The sequence below is a fragment of the Rhinolophus ferrumequinum genome, chromosome 13 (assembly GCF_004115265.2).
Source record: "Rhinolophus ferrumequinum isolate MPI-CBG mRhiFer1 chromosome 13, mRhiFer1_v1.p, whole genome shotgun sequence".
NCBI lineage: Eukaryota > Metazoa > Chordata > Mammalia > Chiroptera > Rhinolophidae > Rhinolophus > Rhinolophus ferrumequinum.
In genome coordinates, this window is record NC_046296.1 from 39,038,771 (window position 1) to 39,057,086 (window position 18,316).

Below are 18,316 nucleotides of genomic sequence, written 5' to 3' on the forward strand. Positions count from 1 at the left end.
AAGTCACTGCTTCTCAGTCTAGTTGTGTGTAGGACACAGCTCCCTGGCCCATGCTGGTATTATGAGCCTTGCACTACCCCCCGCCCCCAGCTGAGGCAGTTGGTCACCAGTCATCGGTTGGCAGCTCATGGCAGCTCTCGCCGGCTGCCGGCCACTCACACTGGCCACCACCCGCTCCTGGCAGCACATGGTAGTCCGTAGCAGCACACAGCAGCCTGCGGCAGTACTCCACAGCACTCAGCCAGAAGCAGCTCACGCCAACCTCCAGCTGCTCACTGCAGCCCAGCTCCAGGGAGAGCTGTTGTTCACAATCTTAGCTGTAGAGGGCGCAGCTCACTGGCCCATGTGGGAATCGAACCTGCGACCTTGGCACTAGGAGCATGGCACTCCAACCACCTGAGCTACTGGGCTGGCCCTGTGAATGTGGATTTTCATGTGGCCACTGAGCCCTTGCTTGCTCGTGTGTTGCACACAGCCACAGGCAGTTTTCAGTGGCTGACTGTAAAAGGTTAATTAGACACACGTTTGCACCAGCATCCTTTGTGTTCTAAGAAGCTCAGCCAATCCAGGGTCCGACTTCCTACTACAAAGAACCTGGCTAGGGAGACATGACATTTACCGATGCGAACCGAGAGCCAGGGAAACAAAATCAAAGAGAAGCCACACTACAGGCAGACAAGGAAACTGGCAACAACTACAAAAACAAAACTCAATAAGAAAAGCACCAGATAAAGGTCATTCCAGCGGTTTCAAGTGTCCATTCTCTGTAGCATATCCTCATAAAACCCTTGGCAGCAGCATTAGGACAGGTGCTTTCATCCTGCCCTCCAGGACAGTGAGGGCAGCAGCTGAACCCAGGGCCCTAGGTGAAGTGTTGGCAAAACTATTAGTGGGGCATTTGGACTGGTCAGGATGAGAGTGGGGGTAGTTTTTAAACTTTGAGGTATGGACCCTATGGTCTGGTCAAACTGCACAGGAAACTGCGAGGTTCCAGCTCTTAGCCCTGCCCTGTGTTACCCACTAAGGTGAGTCCTGTAGGAGCCTACAGTCGTCATGTCAACTCCTTCACTGAGTCTGTGTTATGTGCTGCCTGGAAAATCACGCAGCATACATCTCCCTTCAGAGAGCCACTCGCTTAGTTAGGCAACCTAGTAAGACACTGGCAGCAGGACGAAGTCACTAGAATAATGAATTCTAGATCTAGAATCAGAGGGCCTGGTCAGAGTTCTAGCATTGCCTCTTATGGGTTGTACACGTAACCTGTGCAGGTCATTTCAGTGTCTCAGAGTCTTTACGAATCCATTAAAAAAGGCAGGGGAAGGGGGAGCACAGTATCACCCCAGCAGGTCACTGTTATGATGAAATGGGATAAACAGGTCCACACAAGTCCTCAAATTGTAGACACGACATTATTGACAAGAGACCCATATGCTAAGTGCCACAGGAATTCAGAGGGGAGAGAATACATCTACCTTTGAGGCCTAGAAAAGGCCGCATGGAATACCTTGTCCTACCTGTGACCGCCGCCCATCCTGAACCCATACACACATGCCATCTCCTCACTGAGGAAAACGGTTCGGACTCTCCTGCCACCATCCCCAGAGCTGAAAGTGCTCCTTACAGCCTCCCAATGTCATTGACACCTGTAAATACAGTTAATAAGTATAGCAGAACTACAGTAGGATACCCTAATAATTTTGGCTTAAGGCTACATTTTGAGAATTAATGAAAATCAAACCATAACAGTTCTTAGTCATCTGCTATGTGGGTCATACTAAGAGATGACTGAGACACTTGAAAACAGCCATCCAATCAAAGTAACTAAAGAATGCTGTAACCGAATAGAGTATGTTTTAGCCTGTCTGAAAAATATTAACTGAAAAGTCATGATCTCTAAAGACTGTACACAGAGGAGAAAGGAGAAATTGCATAATTAGAATGTTAATGTCTATCCAGCTCTGCCCGATGGCAAGATGCTGAACTTGATGGATACACAGGTCCTGGTCACTAGAAAGCTATGCTCTCATGTGGAAGGGAAAGTTCATCACGAGATTCCAGGACCTGGAAGAAATACAAATCTCCTCTAAGACTTCTAGCTCCTTTTGCTCCGAAGCCTCAACCCCAAACAAGCTTCTTATGAATTCATTTCCCCAGGTACCCTGATGCTAAGAAAAGATACACTGGATAGCAGGCACTGGAAAAGAATACCCATCACTGTAACTTTGTTCTTCATAATTTATGTTTTCTAATTGTAAAAAAAATCGGGAAGACTTCAATTAAATCCCAGCTGATGGAGCACATATATTTATGTCTGATATCTCGTAAGTCTTCTAACAAGTACAGTAATTTAGAAAAAGAAAAAGGAATAAAGTCACAAGGACAAAGCAAACAGGAAAGGAGACAACAGGAACATGATTTTGGAAGCTAGAAGGCGAAAGAACAAGTTGGAAGTGATTTAGCAGACCCAGGGAGCCAAATCCTGGGCCAGCAAAGAAGAGAAAGGTGAGAAGCACAACAGAATGCCCAGAAGTGTGGGAACCTTGCAGTGTGTTCTGCAATTGGGTTGAAGGTAGAGCCACAAACAAGAGGGTGAATTGACAGTCTGCTTAGGAAGCCGCTAAATCCCAGATCCCTTTATCTGGCATGGGAAACACTCTCCCCAAGCCTAATGAAAAGCAGAGAATATTTATTCTCTGGAAAGGGTAGAACAGCGGGTTCCCTGGATGGGAGGACACAAGGCCTAGGTGAATGTACCAAACACACAAGGCCAGGGTACACACTAAAAATTGAGATTACCACCCTACTTCCTCTACTCACCTCCCCAAACACTGGCAGCCCCGCAGGAATCCCTCAGGCAGGAGAATAGAAGATTCTTTTCCGGAGAATATGACCAGCCCAAGAAAACTGAAGTCTGACATTATAGCTTCCCCAGTGTAAAGGCCCAGACAGATCACCCTACAGCAGTGGTTCTCAACTGAAGGAGTGATGGGGACATTTGGCAATGTCTGGAGATATTTTTGATTGTCATGACTCGCGTGGGAGTGCTCCAGGCATCTAGTGGGAAGAGGCCAGGGATGCTGCTAAACATCCTACAACACACGGGACAGCCCCGCACAACGAAGAATTAGCCAGCCCTCAATATCAATGGTGCTGAGCTGGAGAAGCCCGACCTTTAGTCAAGGCCAGAGTCAGCCAGCCCCACGCATACACAGAGCTTCCCACATGCTCCAGTGACATTCTCGTAAATATGAGTAGGCACTTGAGGAACTCCCAGGAAAGACAGAGATCAAAGTGAGAGACTATGCAGGGCGACATAAGCTTCAAAAAACTATCATTAATATCCTCAGAGAAATTAGAGAAGATATTCAATCAAAAAGCCAAACCCAACTCAGAAGATGCTAAAGAAAAGGAACATCCAGAGAACAGGAAAAGACTCCTGAAAATTAAAATTAGAATTACATTTAATAAAATAGTAGAAGGGGGAGATGATAATATTGAGGAACTCCTCCCAAACTAGAGCCAAAAGACATAGAGGAAGCAAATCCAAGGAAATTAGAGGACCATCCTAAGATCTCCAACATCTAACTGTGGAGAGTTCTAGTGCAACAGAGGAGATTAACTGGAAGCAAAGAAATCAAAGAAATAAACCAAGAAAACTTCTCAGAATGGAAGGACTTGAGTTTCCAGATTGAAAGGGCCCACATAGGGAGCTCGCCACTCCAAAGTCCATGACTGAAATTTCAGGAGCATGAAATGGCAGATCCTGAAAATTTCCAGAGAGGAGAACCAGGTTCCTAAGAATGAATCAAGGATCAATTTGGCATCAGACCTGTGATAGCACAAATTGAAGCTAGGAAACAATGGAGACATTTTTCTTCAAAGTTCTGAAGAAAAGACGATGATTTCCAATCCATTTTCAAACTGTCAATCCGGTAGAAGAAAATAAAAACACTGTCAAACACAGTAGGTATCAAAAAGTTTTGCCTGCAATGCATCTTTTCTCAGGAAATTAATAAAATATATGCTCCACCAGGATGACGGAATAAACCAGGAAGACATGAAAAATAAAAATAAGGATCTAATACAAGGGATAGAGCCAAAGGGAATCCCAATAACGAAGAAGGGAAATCCCAGCACGACAGCTATGTAGCAAGCTAGAGGCAAGCAGGTCAGGATCATGAGGGATGCTTCCAAGAAGAAACTGACAGAATACCTGATATGTGACATTGCACGGAAAGGCAAGTTTGACATGCAGTGAAAACTAAGCAGGGGAAGAAACAATGATTAGTTCCAAGGGAAACGAAACACAGTAAAGAAGGCAAAAGTAATTATAGTACACTAAGTGGCTCAACTGTGATAACATAGTCATAAAAATATAACCACTGGTCAAATATAATTGAAAAATAAAATATAAAAAAGCAAATGGCAGCAAGGAAAAAGAAATGTATAACCACTGATCAGTGATCAAACTACAATATAGCTGGGGTGGGGGATGAATGGGAAGTGGAAGATACGTGTGAAAGAGAGCTAAAGCCTCAACATGCACGGTGTGAAGTCAATAGAGGATTTTTTTTTAACGAAATAAACAGCTAAAAGTTAAAGTGGTTGCCTCAGAGAAGTGGGAAATGGCTTTACTGTAGGGGAAGTAAATAGGGGTCTTTTGTTTCTCCATAATAGGATCTTATTTGCACATCACATGTTCACTGACATTTCTGCTTTTCTTCTTCTGTGAGCTATTGGTTTATGTCTTGTGTCCATTCTTCTACTGAGACCACATGGTAAATTAATCCTTTGGCAACCTCATTTATATCTGGATCTCTTATGAATCAATACAGATCAGACCCATGACCTGATGATGTGTGAGTGCCTCAATAAAATCAAGTTTCTGAATCTAGATGGCCCCACTGAGGCCCCATCTGTGAGGCTCTGGGCAAGTAGCCAAGCAGTTGGGCATCTTCATGACATTCCTCACACTCCACAATTTTTGGCTTCTCATGGCATGTCCCATTTTCTACCTGCATTTTGGTCACCTGTATATATCTCTCCCTCTCACTAGACTCTAAACTCCTACGGGGAAGAACCCTATCTGATGGATCTTTATGTCCCTCACCTCACCTATGGTTAACAGATGTTCATAACAGATGTTCACTTGATGAATAAAGATATAAGGGTGGGGACAGGGGTAGGGGAGGCTATGAACAGAGCCACAGAGAAAATGAGAACACTGGAAAGGTAGAGGGGAAACCACGCCCACCCCTACCTAAGGTAGGGATTAAGACAGCACAAGACTTGCATGACTAGCAGAGCCTCACTTTCTGCCTCACAACCTGGAAAATGACTCCCAGAGCCTGGGGCAAAATGCCCATGTAATAAAGACTGATAAAAGGGAATAAAAAGGAAAAACAATGATTATTCAGCCATAAAAAGGAATGAAGTTATGATACATTCTACAACACGGATGAACCTTAAGAACATTACGTTAAGCGAAAGAAGTCAGACACAAAAGGTCACTTATTGCATGATTCCATTTCTATGAAATGTCCAGAATAGGTAAATCCACAGAGACGAAAAGTAGATTAATGGTTGCTACGAGTTGCGGGGAAGGGAGAATTGAGCGTGACTCCTAATGAGTACATGGTTTCTTTGGGGAATGATGAGAATGTTCTGGAATTAAATAGCAGTGATGGTTGCACAACTTTTTGAGCATATAAAATCCAATGAATGTGAATTACATCTATATTTTTAAAAATACATCAAGCAGTTTGGTCCACCAGGAATCTCTGACTAATCACTTTTTTCATAACACCAGCTTGCCTAGACTCTGATGATTCCTGCGCTGTTAGGTCTGACAGCAGAATGGCAGGGGTCCCTCCAGGAGAGCAGGCAGCATTCAGCTCCTCCCTTCCTATCAAGGCAGAGCTGAGCAGGTCAGCCATTCTCTGCGCCCTCTCTGCCCTGCTTCTAACAGAAGGGGCCACAGGACACTCTAGAGCAGGGGTGTCCAAACTTTTTTCAACGTTTTTCACCAAGGGCCACGTGCGGTAAAATACACAGACAGCCGGGCCACTCACTCGAGGTGAAGTACGTATTGCCTCATCTGGTTTATTTAAGTAAACTAAATATATTTTTGGAATTTGCTGCGGGCCAATTAAAAATGGATTGCGGGCCACAGTTGGCCCGCGGGCCGCAGTTTGGACACCCCTGCTCTAGAGGGACAAATGACATTAAGCATACTGAAGCATTCTTTAAATTCCAGAAGGGCTAGAGAACAGTTACATACACATCTTGGCCAATATTCTATCCAAACAGACCTGCAGCCTTTCTGCTAATGGGCACCATGAGAAGAAATGCGTTCTATTGTGCTTAAATGAGCAATACTTTAAAATGACCACTTATAACCTGATTTTAAAGACATTTAATAATGTCCAGACAGATCAGAACCCCCCTTAAAGGGAGCTGATAAGAAAGCCAATATGGAAGTGATGTAAAGTCATGGGGAAGGTTCTTTCCACAATAATTTTGTGACAGATTCTCCTAAATCCAATACATACCTGGTTTCTACTGGAGCCGCCCAAACCTTGTGCTAAGTGCTATGTGCCACATTACCATCTGGGTGCCAAGTAAAGATTTACATGTGAATAAAACCAAATGCTAGACTACAGCCTATAGACAATTTACTCAGTTGAAACTGAAAGAAGGGGGGCCAGCCAGGTGGCTCAGGTGGTTGGAGAGCTATGCTCCTAATGCCGAGGTTGCCGGTTCGATTCCCACATCGGCCAGTGAGCTGCACCCTCTACAGCTAAGATTGCGAACAACAGCTCTCCCTGGAGCTGGGCTGCTGTGAGCAGCCGGAGGTTGGCGTGAGCTGCTGCAGGCTACTATGTGCCACCGTGAGCAGCTGCCGTGAAGTGGCCGACTGATGACCGACTGACTACCTCAGCCGGGGGGAGCGCAAGGCTCATAATACCAGCATGGGCCAGGGAGCTGGTCCTACACAACTAGACTGAGAAACAACAGCTTGAACGGGGGGTGGAAATGAAAGGAGTTCAACCTCAAGAGGGCTGGGGTCACTGAGGAGAGCATGAGATGCCTCAGCCTCAGAAGGACCTTTTCACTTTCTGCAACTAGATGAAGGCTTAGCTACCTCCTACCAGACAAAGGCCCTGTATGAAGAAAGCAGGGACCCCACCTCTCAACTCTGTCCCCATCTCACACCCAGTCCCTACCCCATCCCTCCGGGGCCAAGGAGCCCACTAGAAATACCTTAAGGTAGTAAATGTGAGCCCTGAACCAGGTTACTGGGAAGGACAGCCCTTTGAAAATTAAGCTGGGCTAGATGGAACTTTAATTGAACTGGACAATCAGAATTAAATGTGCTTTCTCGGCATCAGCTCTTAGAGGGAGCATACTCTGAGACAACTCATTTATAATCCCAACCATTATGCTGTTTGAAAGAGGATCGTTTTTCTACACTGGCACAGTTTGGAAAAAAAGAAAAAAGTAGGGGGAGAAAGGGAAAGAGCAAGGAAGATAGAAGGACCAAAGAATTTTAAAGTGGTGTGTGTGTGTGTGAAAGAATGAAGGAGGACAGTTAACACAGAAAGCTCGAATCAGCCAGAGAAGTAATAACTGCCAATATGGATGTCTGAGTAACAGCCTTTCCTCCAACCTCTCCTGCTGACCTGCCTGAGAAGTTTTAATACAAAAGGACCTCATCGCCCATCTGTTGCTTTGGAACTAATTTAGCACAAACCACACTGGCATCCTCTTCAGGGGCTGGACTATCACCACCCAAAGTGCTAACCTCAGTGACAGTAAACAGAGCTGAGCCCGGGCCCCAATCTGTCTGGCCGTTTACTGTACAGGAGAGAAAATGGCTTGGCCCTTTGGCCTCAGCAAGGAATACCCATGTTGCATACTGTGTGCACAGCGCTGGGCCAGACTGCATACCGATGGAGCCAAGGGAGGCTTAGGAAATTATGCTTCCATTTTCTCCCGAGTGCCTTGGCCCCATCTCCACCAGGTGAGCTAGGAAGTACCTGTGGCTGAATGATGCTGCAACCATGTGTAAAGAACTACAAAAGAGGTGTGTTTGGCGGAGCTGGGGTTAAAAAAAGGAATAAATTATGCACTCCGGGGAAAGTGTGTAAGGTGGGGGTGCGTGTGCGTGTGTGTGCGTGCGTGCACAAGGAGAAGGGGAGAGGAAGAAGGCTTGCTAGGAGGAAGCACATAATACACAAAGACTAAGTCCCTCAGTGGCTCTGACATTTCTACCTGCACCAGAATCACCTGGAGGGCTTCTCCGAAGCGATGGCCCAACCTTTCTGATTGAGGAGGTCTGGGATGGAGCCTAAGAATTTGGATTTTAACAAGTTCCCTGGAGACGCATATTGGTTCAAGGAGCACATGTGAGAGCTGGTGCAGTAATTCAAACCCTTCTTAAGCGCCTAGTACATGTAAGAATCCAATCTGAGCACTTTCTCCACCAAAAATCAATCTGGAAAATCCCGTGGTCAGCTTACCTCCTAGGAGCAGCTCATCTCCTTGGAAGGACAGAACCTGGCCTTCTCTGTATCCTCAGTGAACAGGTACCCACTGCTCTCCCATCACTCACTGTTGGCCCAACCCCTTCATTGAACTGTGAGCTCCTGGGGGTAGGGCCTGTGCCTGACCTGTTGTGTAAGCCATTTCCCTGGCCCCAGCCCAGATTTGGTGCTTGGGGAATGTTCATCCAGTCCTGACAGCCAGCCCAGGCAGGAAGATATGAGCGCCCATACAGAGGTCAATGGGGACAGCCCAGGAAGACAAGCAAAATGAGCAGCAGGTGGCAGAGGAAGCCTGGGTGTATCCAGGGCATCTTCAGATGGAAGAGGGAGAAAAATATATGAAACGGCAGTTTTCACCTAAATAAGAAATAAGGGGAAAAAAAAGGCTTGGGGCAGCCACTTGGGACACAAAAGACACCTGTCGTTTGCAGGCCAGAGCTGCCCTACCCCAAGCCCCCAAACAGCAAGCTAATGTCAAGTCAAGGCTGGCAGGCAGAACAGGGGTGACAGCGCAAAAGGGCAGGGAGGTAGTTCTGGGTCTGAGGACAGTCAGCTTATGTCAACATAGAACAGTCCCCCGTGCTCCAGAGGATCCACAAATGGCACTGAGCTTCTTCCATACACTCACCAGCAATGCGGCCACCCAGGCATGCCTCTTTTTAAGTACGAGTAGAGATTAATGAACAAACTGACAAAACACCTTAACTTCCCTGGTGGGTGGGGGCAGGTTTTTGGAGTTATTTTAGCAGCAGCCCTTACTGTTCCATCTACAGACACCATTCCACCAACTCTTCTGTCTAGAAAAGCGGTGTGCTTGGAATTTACTCTTCACATGAAATATTCAACGATGGAATATATGCAATTAAGGGAGACATTTAACATTGTCGAGCTCTTTAGCGTGAGTACTTTAATACAAAGAACCCAGGACTCACAGGTGGACAGCCTGCCCTATAATCTTGGCGTTGCCTTTTATCAGCTGTGTGGCCTGGAGCAAGTCACGGAACCTCCCGGAACCTACAAAATGAGGCAAATACCACTTGCTCTTTTCACTCTTGGAGCAGGTAAGAAGGCTCAAGGAGGTACCAAAGCAACACGCTTTGTACTCTGTAAAAATGCCGCTCAGTGACGAGTGTGTCATTATTCAACCCCAAGTTCTAACCTGAGCCCTGGAAGGACTGGCAAGTCTGGGGATCAGGAGAGAGGCAGCTGGTTTACTACTCCCACCAGTCACTTGAAAAGAAACAGCGACAACAATAAAGGACCCCCCCCCACGTCTTGTTTTTTCTATTAAAATCAAAAAGCACCACAGTACTAGATTAATATCTCTCTAATTACTAAGTTGTCAGTTACTGGGTGAAAAACTCTATAATTTAGTTATCAACCCTACTCCACATGTTGATACTGATAGGAAGGATCTAGAATCATAAAAAGACACATTCGGGATTCCCCCCATCCCCAATGCCTGCAGTCCACACACTGCTCCTTCCTATCCAGCATATGAGCTCCCATAACCCTCTGCCTGTATGAACTCATTTAGTCCAACGCTTCCCCAGCTTTCACTTTATGGTACAGAGAAGAGAGATTATGTGTTCAACACACAGCATTGAGATGGAGGCAACGGCCATGAGGCAAGTGACAGAAGTTGGACTGCTCAAACTGGAAGGGACAACCCAAGCCCACGGCTGTCTGTCTCAGGCCCCACCTAGCCACCTTGAGCCTGGAAAAATCCATTATCTGAGACATGGGAAGCTCTGATTTGATCCAATGACTCTACAAGTACTATTATAATCCCCATTTTACAGATAAGGAAACTGAGGTTTTGAGAGGTCGAGCCCCTTGCTGGAAAGTGGGCCCTAGCAGTCCAATGTGAGGACCTGCCGTGGTAACCAGGATACTCTACTGCCTCCCATCTCTTCCTGAAAGCCTAGATCTTCCAAGAATCTTATCCCTGCCATCTCTTCCTAGTTGGGACTGTGCAGTTTCACACGATGAGCTTTCCCAGTTGCATAGGTGGACCTTTCTGTGATCTGATCCCCCTTTCTTCTCCTGCAGAAGGTCGGAACACGGAGCAGGCACTGAGTCAATCCCAACTGAACTGACCTGGTGTGCAGCCCCCCACGCTGGTCTGGGCCATCACTCTGACTTACCACTGACTGAGCGCCAGGCCGTATAGGGCAACTACATACTTCACCTCTAACTCACAGCAACCCTGAAAGGTAGACATTATCTCCCATTCATAGGGAGGGAGAAGGATGGGGATCACAACAGTGAGCTGGCTGGCTGATGGTCTCACAGCTACAAACAGGAGGACCTGGGATTCAAGTTGGCCCGGAGAATCTAAAACCCACACTTTCACTGCCAAGCTGTCTCCTCCTCAGGCAACCTGGAAGTGAGAAGTCTCAGGAAAGATGCAGAGGCCTGAGCCCAAGAGAGAACCGGTGGGTGGGCCACTGGGGACCACTACGCCCTAGGTGCTGGGTGGGGTAAAACCGTATACCTCTATACTGTCACTCTTTTGAACCTTGGAGAACCTACTGTTTAACAAAGCTTTTTTTCCCCCAAGAAAGGGGTGGTGCCTGAAGCTATAACCTTAGTCTTTAGTTAACCTTTTAGCAGAAATGGGTTGACAGCCAAATGAGAATCAAATCAATCTAAGAAATATTGGTTGCGTGCCTTCTACACACCAGGCTCTGGAAACATGGAGAAAAAGACATAGTCATCTGTCCTCATGTAGCTTAGAGAGAGCAAAAGCGGACCAGGAGGTGCTAGCAGGCAGTGGATCTGGGAGAACTCTGGGGAGGTGGGAAACCTGGGGAAGTTCTGATGACCTGGCCACGGCCATCCTGCCACCCCTTGCAGCCTCCCTGGCTGCATGTTCCCTCGCTTCCTCTGGCAAAGCAGCTGCCTGCCAGAAACTAAAAGAGGAAGAACAAACTGCTGAGGTCAAAAAAAGCTGCTCCTTGACTCACACATGCCAAATTAGGATAAAACCGAGCCCCTCCAAATGAAAGGATATTCAGCAGAGCTTCGGGAATTTCAGTTTTTGAAAAAGACCAGTGGTCTTTGGTTTTGTTTTTTGCAACTGCTTCTCTTGCCTCTTCTTGAAGTATTGCTATTTTGTGTATGAGGCCTCTTGGACCTGCTGCTGCCAACACATATGTCATTGCTAGAAACTGATACCCCCACCCCTTTGGACAGCTGCTTTGTTTTGTTTTGTTTTAATGCCATTAGGTCTCATCTCCTGAAACTCCAAATTCCAGGACAAAACCACAAACACGCAGCTCTCCAGAAGGGCTCTGACCCATGAACTTTAAAGCCATTCTTCCCACCTACTTCATATCCTGGCATGCACAGAAAACGGCAACATATGCTCAGCCCCCTTGGGGCTGCGCTGCCCACCCCCCAGCTGAGAGGATGGTATCTCAGCACACCTGTAACACCCATTCCTGATATACCTGCTGGGGAGCTCCCAGAGTTTAAATGTCACCAAACCTCAAGAGAATCATGACTGAAGTGGAGAAGCCAAAGGGATCAAAAAGGGTCAGGAAGGTGACAGGCCCATCTGAGGCACAAAGAGAAACCAATTAGAGCTGGTTGGGGACTGTCCCCACCCTGAGGTCCTTGCCTGCTGGTCTGAGCTAGCATGTCCTAAACGCACATGACAGTCCCAAGAGGGGGAACATAGGGAATTTAGTCACTGCAAAGGCTTTGGAGCCAACAAAGGCCATCCACCTTCCCAACACAGAGGAGGAGGCCAGCATTCCACGTGATGTGGTTCAGGCTGGAGATATAAATAGCTTCTAAAAAGGATAGCAAAATGCAGATGACAAATCTACAGTAGGTTACTAAGGGAAACCAGGATGCTTAGTGCCAGCATCTCACCTGTTGCAGCTAATATCTGGAAGGAAGCCATTGGCTCCTCCCAAATTCTGCTCCCTAGGCCCCTCAGGAGCCTGGGTGATGGGAGTGGATACTCCCTAAGCCCTACTGGTGTGCCCTGCAGGTCCCCTGCAAAGTAAAGAAAAACTTTTTTCCTAATCGCCTGTCTGCTTTCCATAAGCCCACTCACTCTCAATTTCCTCATCTGGGAAAAGCCTTCCTGGGAAGATATTGTGAGGAAGTCTGCCTGTAGGTGGGAGGAATTCGATGAGTGGCAAAACTCTGGCCCTCTTTCCATTATACTGAGCCCTTGGGTGCTGCCCCATGACACGCAGAAGGGGCATTCTGAGGCTGCCTCTTGGGAAGATTCCCTTCTGGAGGGGAAGTGCTTCCCTGAGTGTCCAGAGCGATTGCAGGGCAGCCACAGCTGCTGGGCTATGTCAAGTGAGAAACAGACTTTGTTTGTCACTGAAAAAGCAACCCCAGGGGACACCTGAGTTAAGGAAATTTATAGCTCTCATGTATGCGCCCTTGAACTTGTGTGTATTTAAGTTAACAGACATAGCAAACAGCATGCCCCAAAGCGCACATATGGACTTCCACACACCGAGGCACTGGCTAAATCTGGAACTCTAGCAAACCCAAACTCACCCCTAACACACTCTCCTGAGTGTGGGTATTCCGGGACCTGGAATAAACTGGGCGTCAGTCCTCTCTCTTCAGGGTATCAAGTTCTGCCTTCCTGCCAAGAATTAAGATATCAGCCTGGAGCCAGCAACTCCAGAGCAGCTTGCCAGGCAGCTCCCCATGGCTTGTCTGCACAGAGAGAGAGAGAGCTCTTCCCACTTCCCATGTGCTTCAAACAGTGCAGAGGCAGGGGAAAGTCTCGCCTCTCCAGTCCTCCCTGAGCAGACAGTGGGGCTGGCAGCAGCCTATGTTAAGTCCTCAAAGCCAGGCAAGAAAAGAGAAGCTCCACAGAGGCCCAGGCCGGAAACCAGACCCCCGCACGAGGCCCCAGGGAGGAGGAAGGTGCTGCCCTCAACTTCCACTCCAGAATGCTTGGCAGTCAAAATGTCAGCTGCTCCTGGACCACCCAGGGGCTTGGCCAGGAGAGGGGGCTTCCCCTTGGCAGGAATGCTAATGCGTGTGTCAGGGATATGGAGGGATGTCCCCAGGCAGAGCACGTGATGGAGACTAACACTAACCAACACATTTACATTTATATTTCTCCCTCTCCCCTCTTCCCTCTCCCTGTCCGGTCTCCTGTCCCCTTTCCCCTCTCACTCTTCCTCTCTCTCTCCCCAGTAGCAGCAGAGGTCAACAGGGGCCTGCTCTCGAAGGCACACGGTCATCTACTGTAGGCATACCTCAGAGACACTGCAGGTTCTGTTCCAGACCACAGCAATAAAGCCAGTTGTAATTTTGTTGTTGGCAGAAGGTCTTGCCTTCAATTTGTAAGAAATGCAACAGCTATGAGATGCAATAAAGCGAAGTGCAACAAAATGAGGTATGCTTGTACAGTCATCCTTTGAGTTCCTTAATATAGGAGTATAAACTGGACAAATGTTTGCATATGGCTTTGAACTTCACTGGAGTCAGAGTTAAGCACATTGACCAGAAGTTCCAACCAGAGGGAGGCGCTGTTGCTGTTACTCAAATACAGTGAGTGCCCATGTGCAAGAGCAAACTTTCTACAGAAAGCATCTGTGGGCTTTCAGTGCTGTGAGCGTCCTCCCCATCCCACCTCACTTCCCAAAGTAGAATCAGCTGAAACCTACACACTCCACTTGTTTCTCAGACTCTACACTGAACTCTAATTTTTCTAACAGTTCCTTTTACATCACTGGGGATACAGGCTGTGATTAAGAAAGGAAACCATATTAAAAAGAAAAGAAAAGAAACCATATGACACAACAGTGCACTTAGAGCAGGGAGCACTCAACGATGTCCATGAGTCCGTGATGCGGGCTGTGGGAATTAGAAAGTGCAAAGCTGGCTCCACAACTCTGCTGAGAACAGTGTAGTATCTGGCATCCGAGTAGAGTTGCCTTCAACTCCAGGCATAACACGCTGTCCTCTTCCACCTGTGATCCCTTCCCCCCACAAAACTGCCAAGAGTGGAGTACAATAATTTCTTGTAATATTTATTACACATATACTACGAGTCAAGAACAGTGTCTGCTGCTTTTACATACATTAAACAATAGAAGCTGACCTACAACACTACACAGTATAGAGTCTAATTATTCATCTTTTTACTAGGTCACGAAGAAGGTAAATAACTTGGCTGGAAATCACATGACTGGTAGAACAAGCAGGAGATCTGAGCCCACGCCTGTTTGGTTCCAAAGCCCATGGGCTTTCCTTCTGCTGCCCATCAGGCTTAAAAAGTCTATGTGCGTGCGTGCGCACACGCGTGTATTTATTGTTATTGTAAGATTAATCTGATACAGATTCATAGACATATAGAGGTATGGAGTCTTAATGACCAATATAACACAGAAATCTGCTACATAACACACACGAACAGGCATCTGTTCCAGACACTTCTACCTATGCTGTCAGCAGCCATGGCAAATCTCTATCTTAAATTCATTCTTTTGTACCTCCCAGGTGCTTAGCACAGTGCTAAGTACGTGGTGGGCACCTGCCATTTAATCTCACTGATGATTAGTTAGCTAAGATTGCTTATGAACAATAAACTCTTAAATGCTGAAAAATGAATTATCACTAACTTTGATCCAAAAACAAAAGTCTTAAGACACTGGGAGAAACACCAAGGGTACCTAATACACATCTTGGCTAACAGAGGAGAAGTTCCATCACTGGGTAGAAACAGTAGTGTATCATTTGAACCTAACGAATAGGTTGATCCGATTTGTATATATTACAATCTCCACGGGAAACAGAAATTATGATGACATATGGAAAGCCCTGGTTTTGTGAGTGGGCCCACATTTGGGTGACTCATTGGATCTGAGTTCTCTACTCTGTAGGGGTGGCATATAACCCCCACTCAGAGAATGGCTGTAAAGATTCCAGGTACCATATCTACAGACACACAAGCAATCCAGACAACCCAAGTGGTATCTCAGCACCTCCCATAGTTTCCTGTGTATATAACCACCGCCAACTGGGGCAGATTCAGGTCCTAATCCCAGCAACACCTCTCAGTAGCTGTGTGACCTTAGGTTAGGTTAGCAACCTAACTTCTCTGAGCCCCAGATTCCTCATCTGCAAACACAGAAGATCACCTATCTTATAGGGTTGTTTTGTGGAGAAAATAATATTTGCATGTGGCTCTCCCAAGCCTGATATGCAGAAAGAACTCAATAAATATTAGCTGGATTTGAATGTGCACAGAATAGCTCTGACATATACAAGTCCTGCTGAATAGGGCTCATGGTCCAAAAATGGTCATAGTGACAAGTAAAGGAGAAAAGGAAAGAGGGAGAGTGACAGAAATTAAAATTAGAGACAATTTTTTAAAATCACTCTCTTTTCAACCAATAATTTCAACCTGTTGTTTATCAACTGTACTGCTGAAAACTTGGTCTTATCTGATTGAACAAGTTCTGCCTCTTTACCCCTCCATTCCTTCTGATAGAAGGAGTGACAACTACAAGACACAACGAAAAGGGGCCCTGAAGAACTCACTGTACTGACTTGAATCAGTTTGGTGAAAGGGGGCAGCCTCAGGCACCTCTCACTGCCAACAGTTTATCTTCAGATGCTCCTCTAGCTTAATTGTTCAGAAACCAGAGGCCGTATCAAGGCTATCAAGGCACCCCTCCCCCCACAAGACATTTTTCAGAATCTAACCTGGTACCACAATTCTGAAACCCAAAACCAGAAGAGCCACAAAGGACAGCTCTCCTTTATTCAGCACCAACCTAGTATGTGTTAGACTCAGTGCTAAGCATCTGGCATATAATATCTGCACAGGAGAATAGTCTGAGTCTTTTAAGCCTCATTTTACAGGAAAGGAAACTACTACTGGACATCTCCTAAAGACATTCTCTAAGCCCCTCAGCTCCTCATATGTCCTCAAGGACTCAAGTCTGTATGACAGGTGGAAACTTCAGACCTAATCACAGGGCTGGATTCTGCAAAACTTCATCACACACAATCATCTTAGCCTCACAGTAAAAGTGGGTGTGGGAAGAGGGTTAAGCTGGGACAGAGAGAGAGAGAAGAGACATCTTCATCTTTTAGGAGCCACCTCTAACTTGCAAATAATGGTCAGAGGCTACCTGGAGGAGTATGCCATTTTCTTTCTGCACAATAACCTCTCCCAGAAAAAACCCAGACAAAAGTGACCTGGCATTTCCAGGGGAAAATGAAAAATAAAGCTCTTCTTCCAAGACTCACAGTGAATTCCTAACCCTTCCTGCCCCTCCCTGCTCCAGAGTGTGGCTAGATGGTTATTGTTTCTTTTCTTTTTTTTCCCTGTGGTCCCCTGGTAACACAAATTACGTTTTCAGGGACTGGAGTCCCAGAGTGCAGTGATGTTGTAATAAACATAACCAGGACCAAATGCCTTCCCATCATATTAGATGATGCCATTTTCCACCAATCAGGCTCCTCCGGCGGCAGACCAATCACCAATGAGGGACCAGACGGAGGCTGTGAGGGGGAGACCTGGTCATCTGCAACTAAAAATAAGGGCGCTTCACGATTGGCCGCTGCCACTTTGCAACAGGAGTTGGGACCCACACACCAAGCACCATACAGAAGGCACACACAGGCAAAAACTTTCACAGCCCGGGGGTTCATATGAGGTGGGCTAGTCTGGGGTTGTTGGGTCTTTTTCCTTTTCTTAATTTGCTGACTTGAAAAAAGACTTGATCCAGAGGGGCCCCTCGCAGGCACACCTTCCCTCCTAGACACCTCAGTTTCCAAAGGCCCTTCGCAGCCACCCTGAATCGAGAAAAGGAAAGGGGTGTAGGCCAGGGGCCAAGACACTCACCTGTCCGGCTGTGTCATAGAGTCCCAGGAGGTACTGCTTGCCCCCTACGGTGACGCTGACTGCAAGGGCAGAAGCGGGGGCAGAGAGAAAAGCTCACAATTACTCTGGAGCAATTTCGCTCCCCACCAGGACCCTCCTTTCCCAATCCAGCTGGAGGCAAGAGGGTGCTCGCAAAGAGATGTCATCCCTTTTCCCTTGCGCCCGACTCACTGTGAAGTGGCTTGAGGTTCGGGGTGCAATGGGGCCCCTAGCTGCTCACTCCCTTCTCCCAAGTCCCTTAGCCACGACTCTCTCGCCCAGTACCCCCAAATGTTTGGGGCAGTAGGGGAGGCGGTTGTGGGAAGGTCAAGGAGGTCGGCCCAGGACGCCAAAGGGGTTGGGAAGTGCGGGGAGCTGGATCTGGGCGCGGGGGTGGGGGTGGGGGATAGGAAGACGGGTCCGAGCTGCCGGCGAAGGGGATGGCTTAGAGGCAAAGCTTGGGGGTGGGGCCGGGCGCCTGGCAGAGGGCGCGGCGGGAGAGGGGTAAGGAGAGTGCCCAGGGGAGGCAGCGAGGGGGCTCCTCCAAAGTTGCTCTAAAGTTCCCGGCCCGGGGAGCGGCCCCTTAGTCAGCAGTTCCGACTCTTACCTGCGTAGTGGTCGAAGACGGTGGGCACGTACTCCTCCGGGAAGGCGTCGTTGGCATAGCTCATAAGTAGGCACGTCTTGCCCACCGCCCCGTCGCCGACCACCACACACTTGAGCATCAGCGCGCCGGGCCCGTGAGCCATGCTGCAGCCAGCCGGCCTCCGGGCATGGTCCCCCCGGAGCCCCCGCCCCGGCCCCCGGCTCAGCCCCAGCCCGCCTGGGGGGTCCGCCGCCGCCGCGGCTCCGCGCAGCAGGACCGCCCCCCCGGCCCCATACAGCGGCTCCCCCCGCTGGAGGG

At 47.7% G+C, this 18,316-nt stretch overlaps 1 protein-coding gene across 2 annotated transcripts in view; it reads right to left on the reverse strand.

Annotated features, from left to right (window-relative positions):
* RHOQ (ras homolog family member Q) overlaps positions 1-18,281 on the reverse strand; it is a 50,464-nt gene extending 32,183 nt beyond the window's left edge. For both annotated transcript variants that reach the window (XM_033124373.1, XM_033124372.1), the window contains exons 1-2: positions 18,020-18,281; positions 17,395-17,453 (exon numbers count right to left, since the gene is read on the reverse strand). In XM_033124373.1, coding sequence (XP_032980264.1) covers positions 17,395-17,453; positions 18,020-18,161 — 201 coding nt within the window. In that variant the 5' untranslated portion in view covers positions 18,162-18,281. The remainder of the gene's footprint in view (positions 1-17,394; positions 17,454-18,019) is intronic.
* Positions 18,282-18,316: the final 35 nt, after the last annotated feature.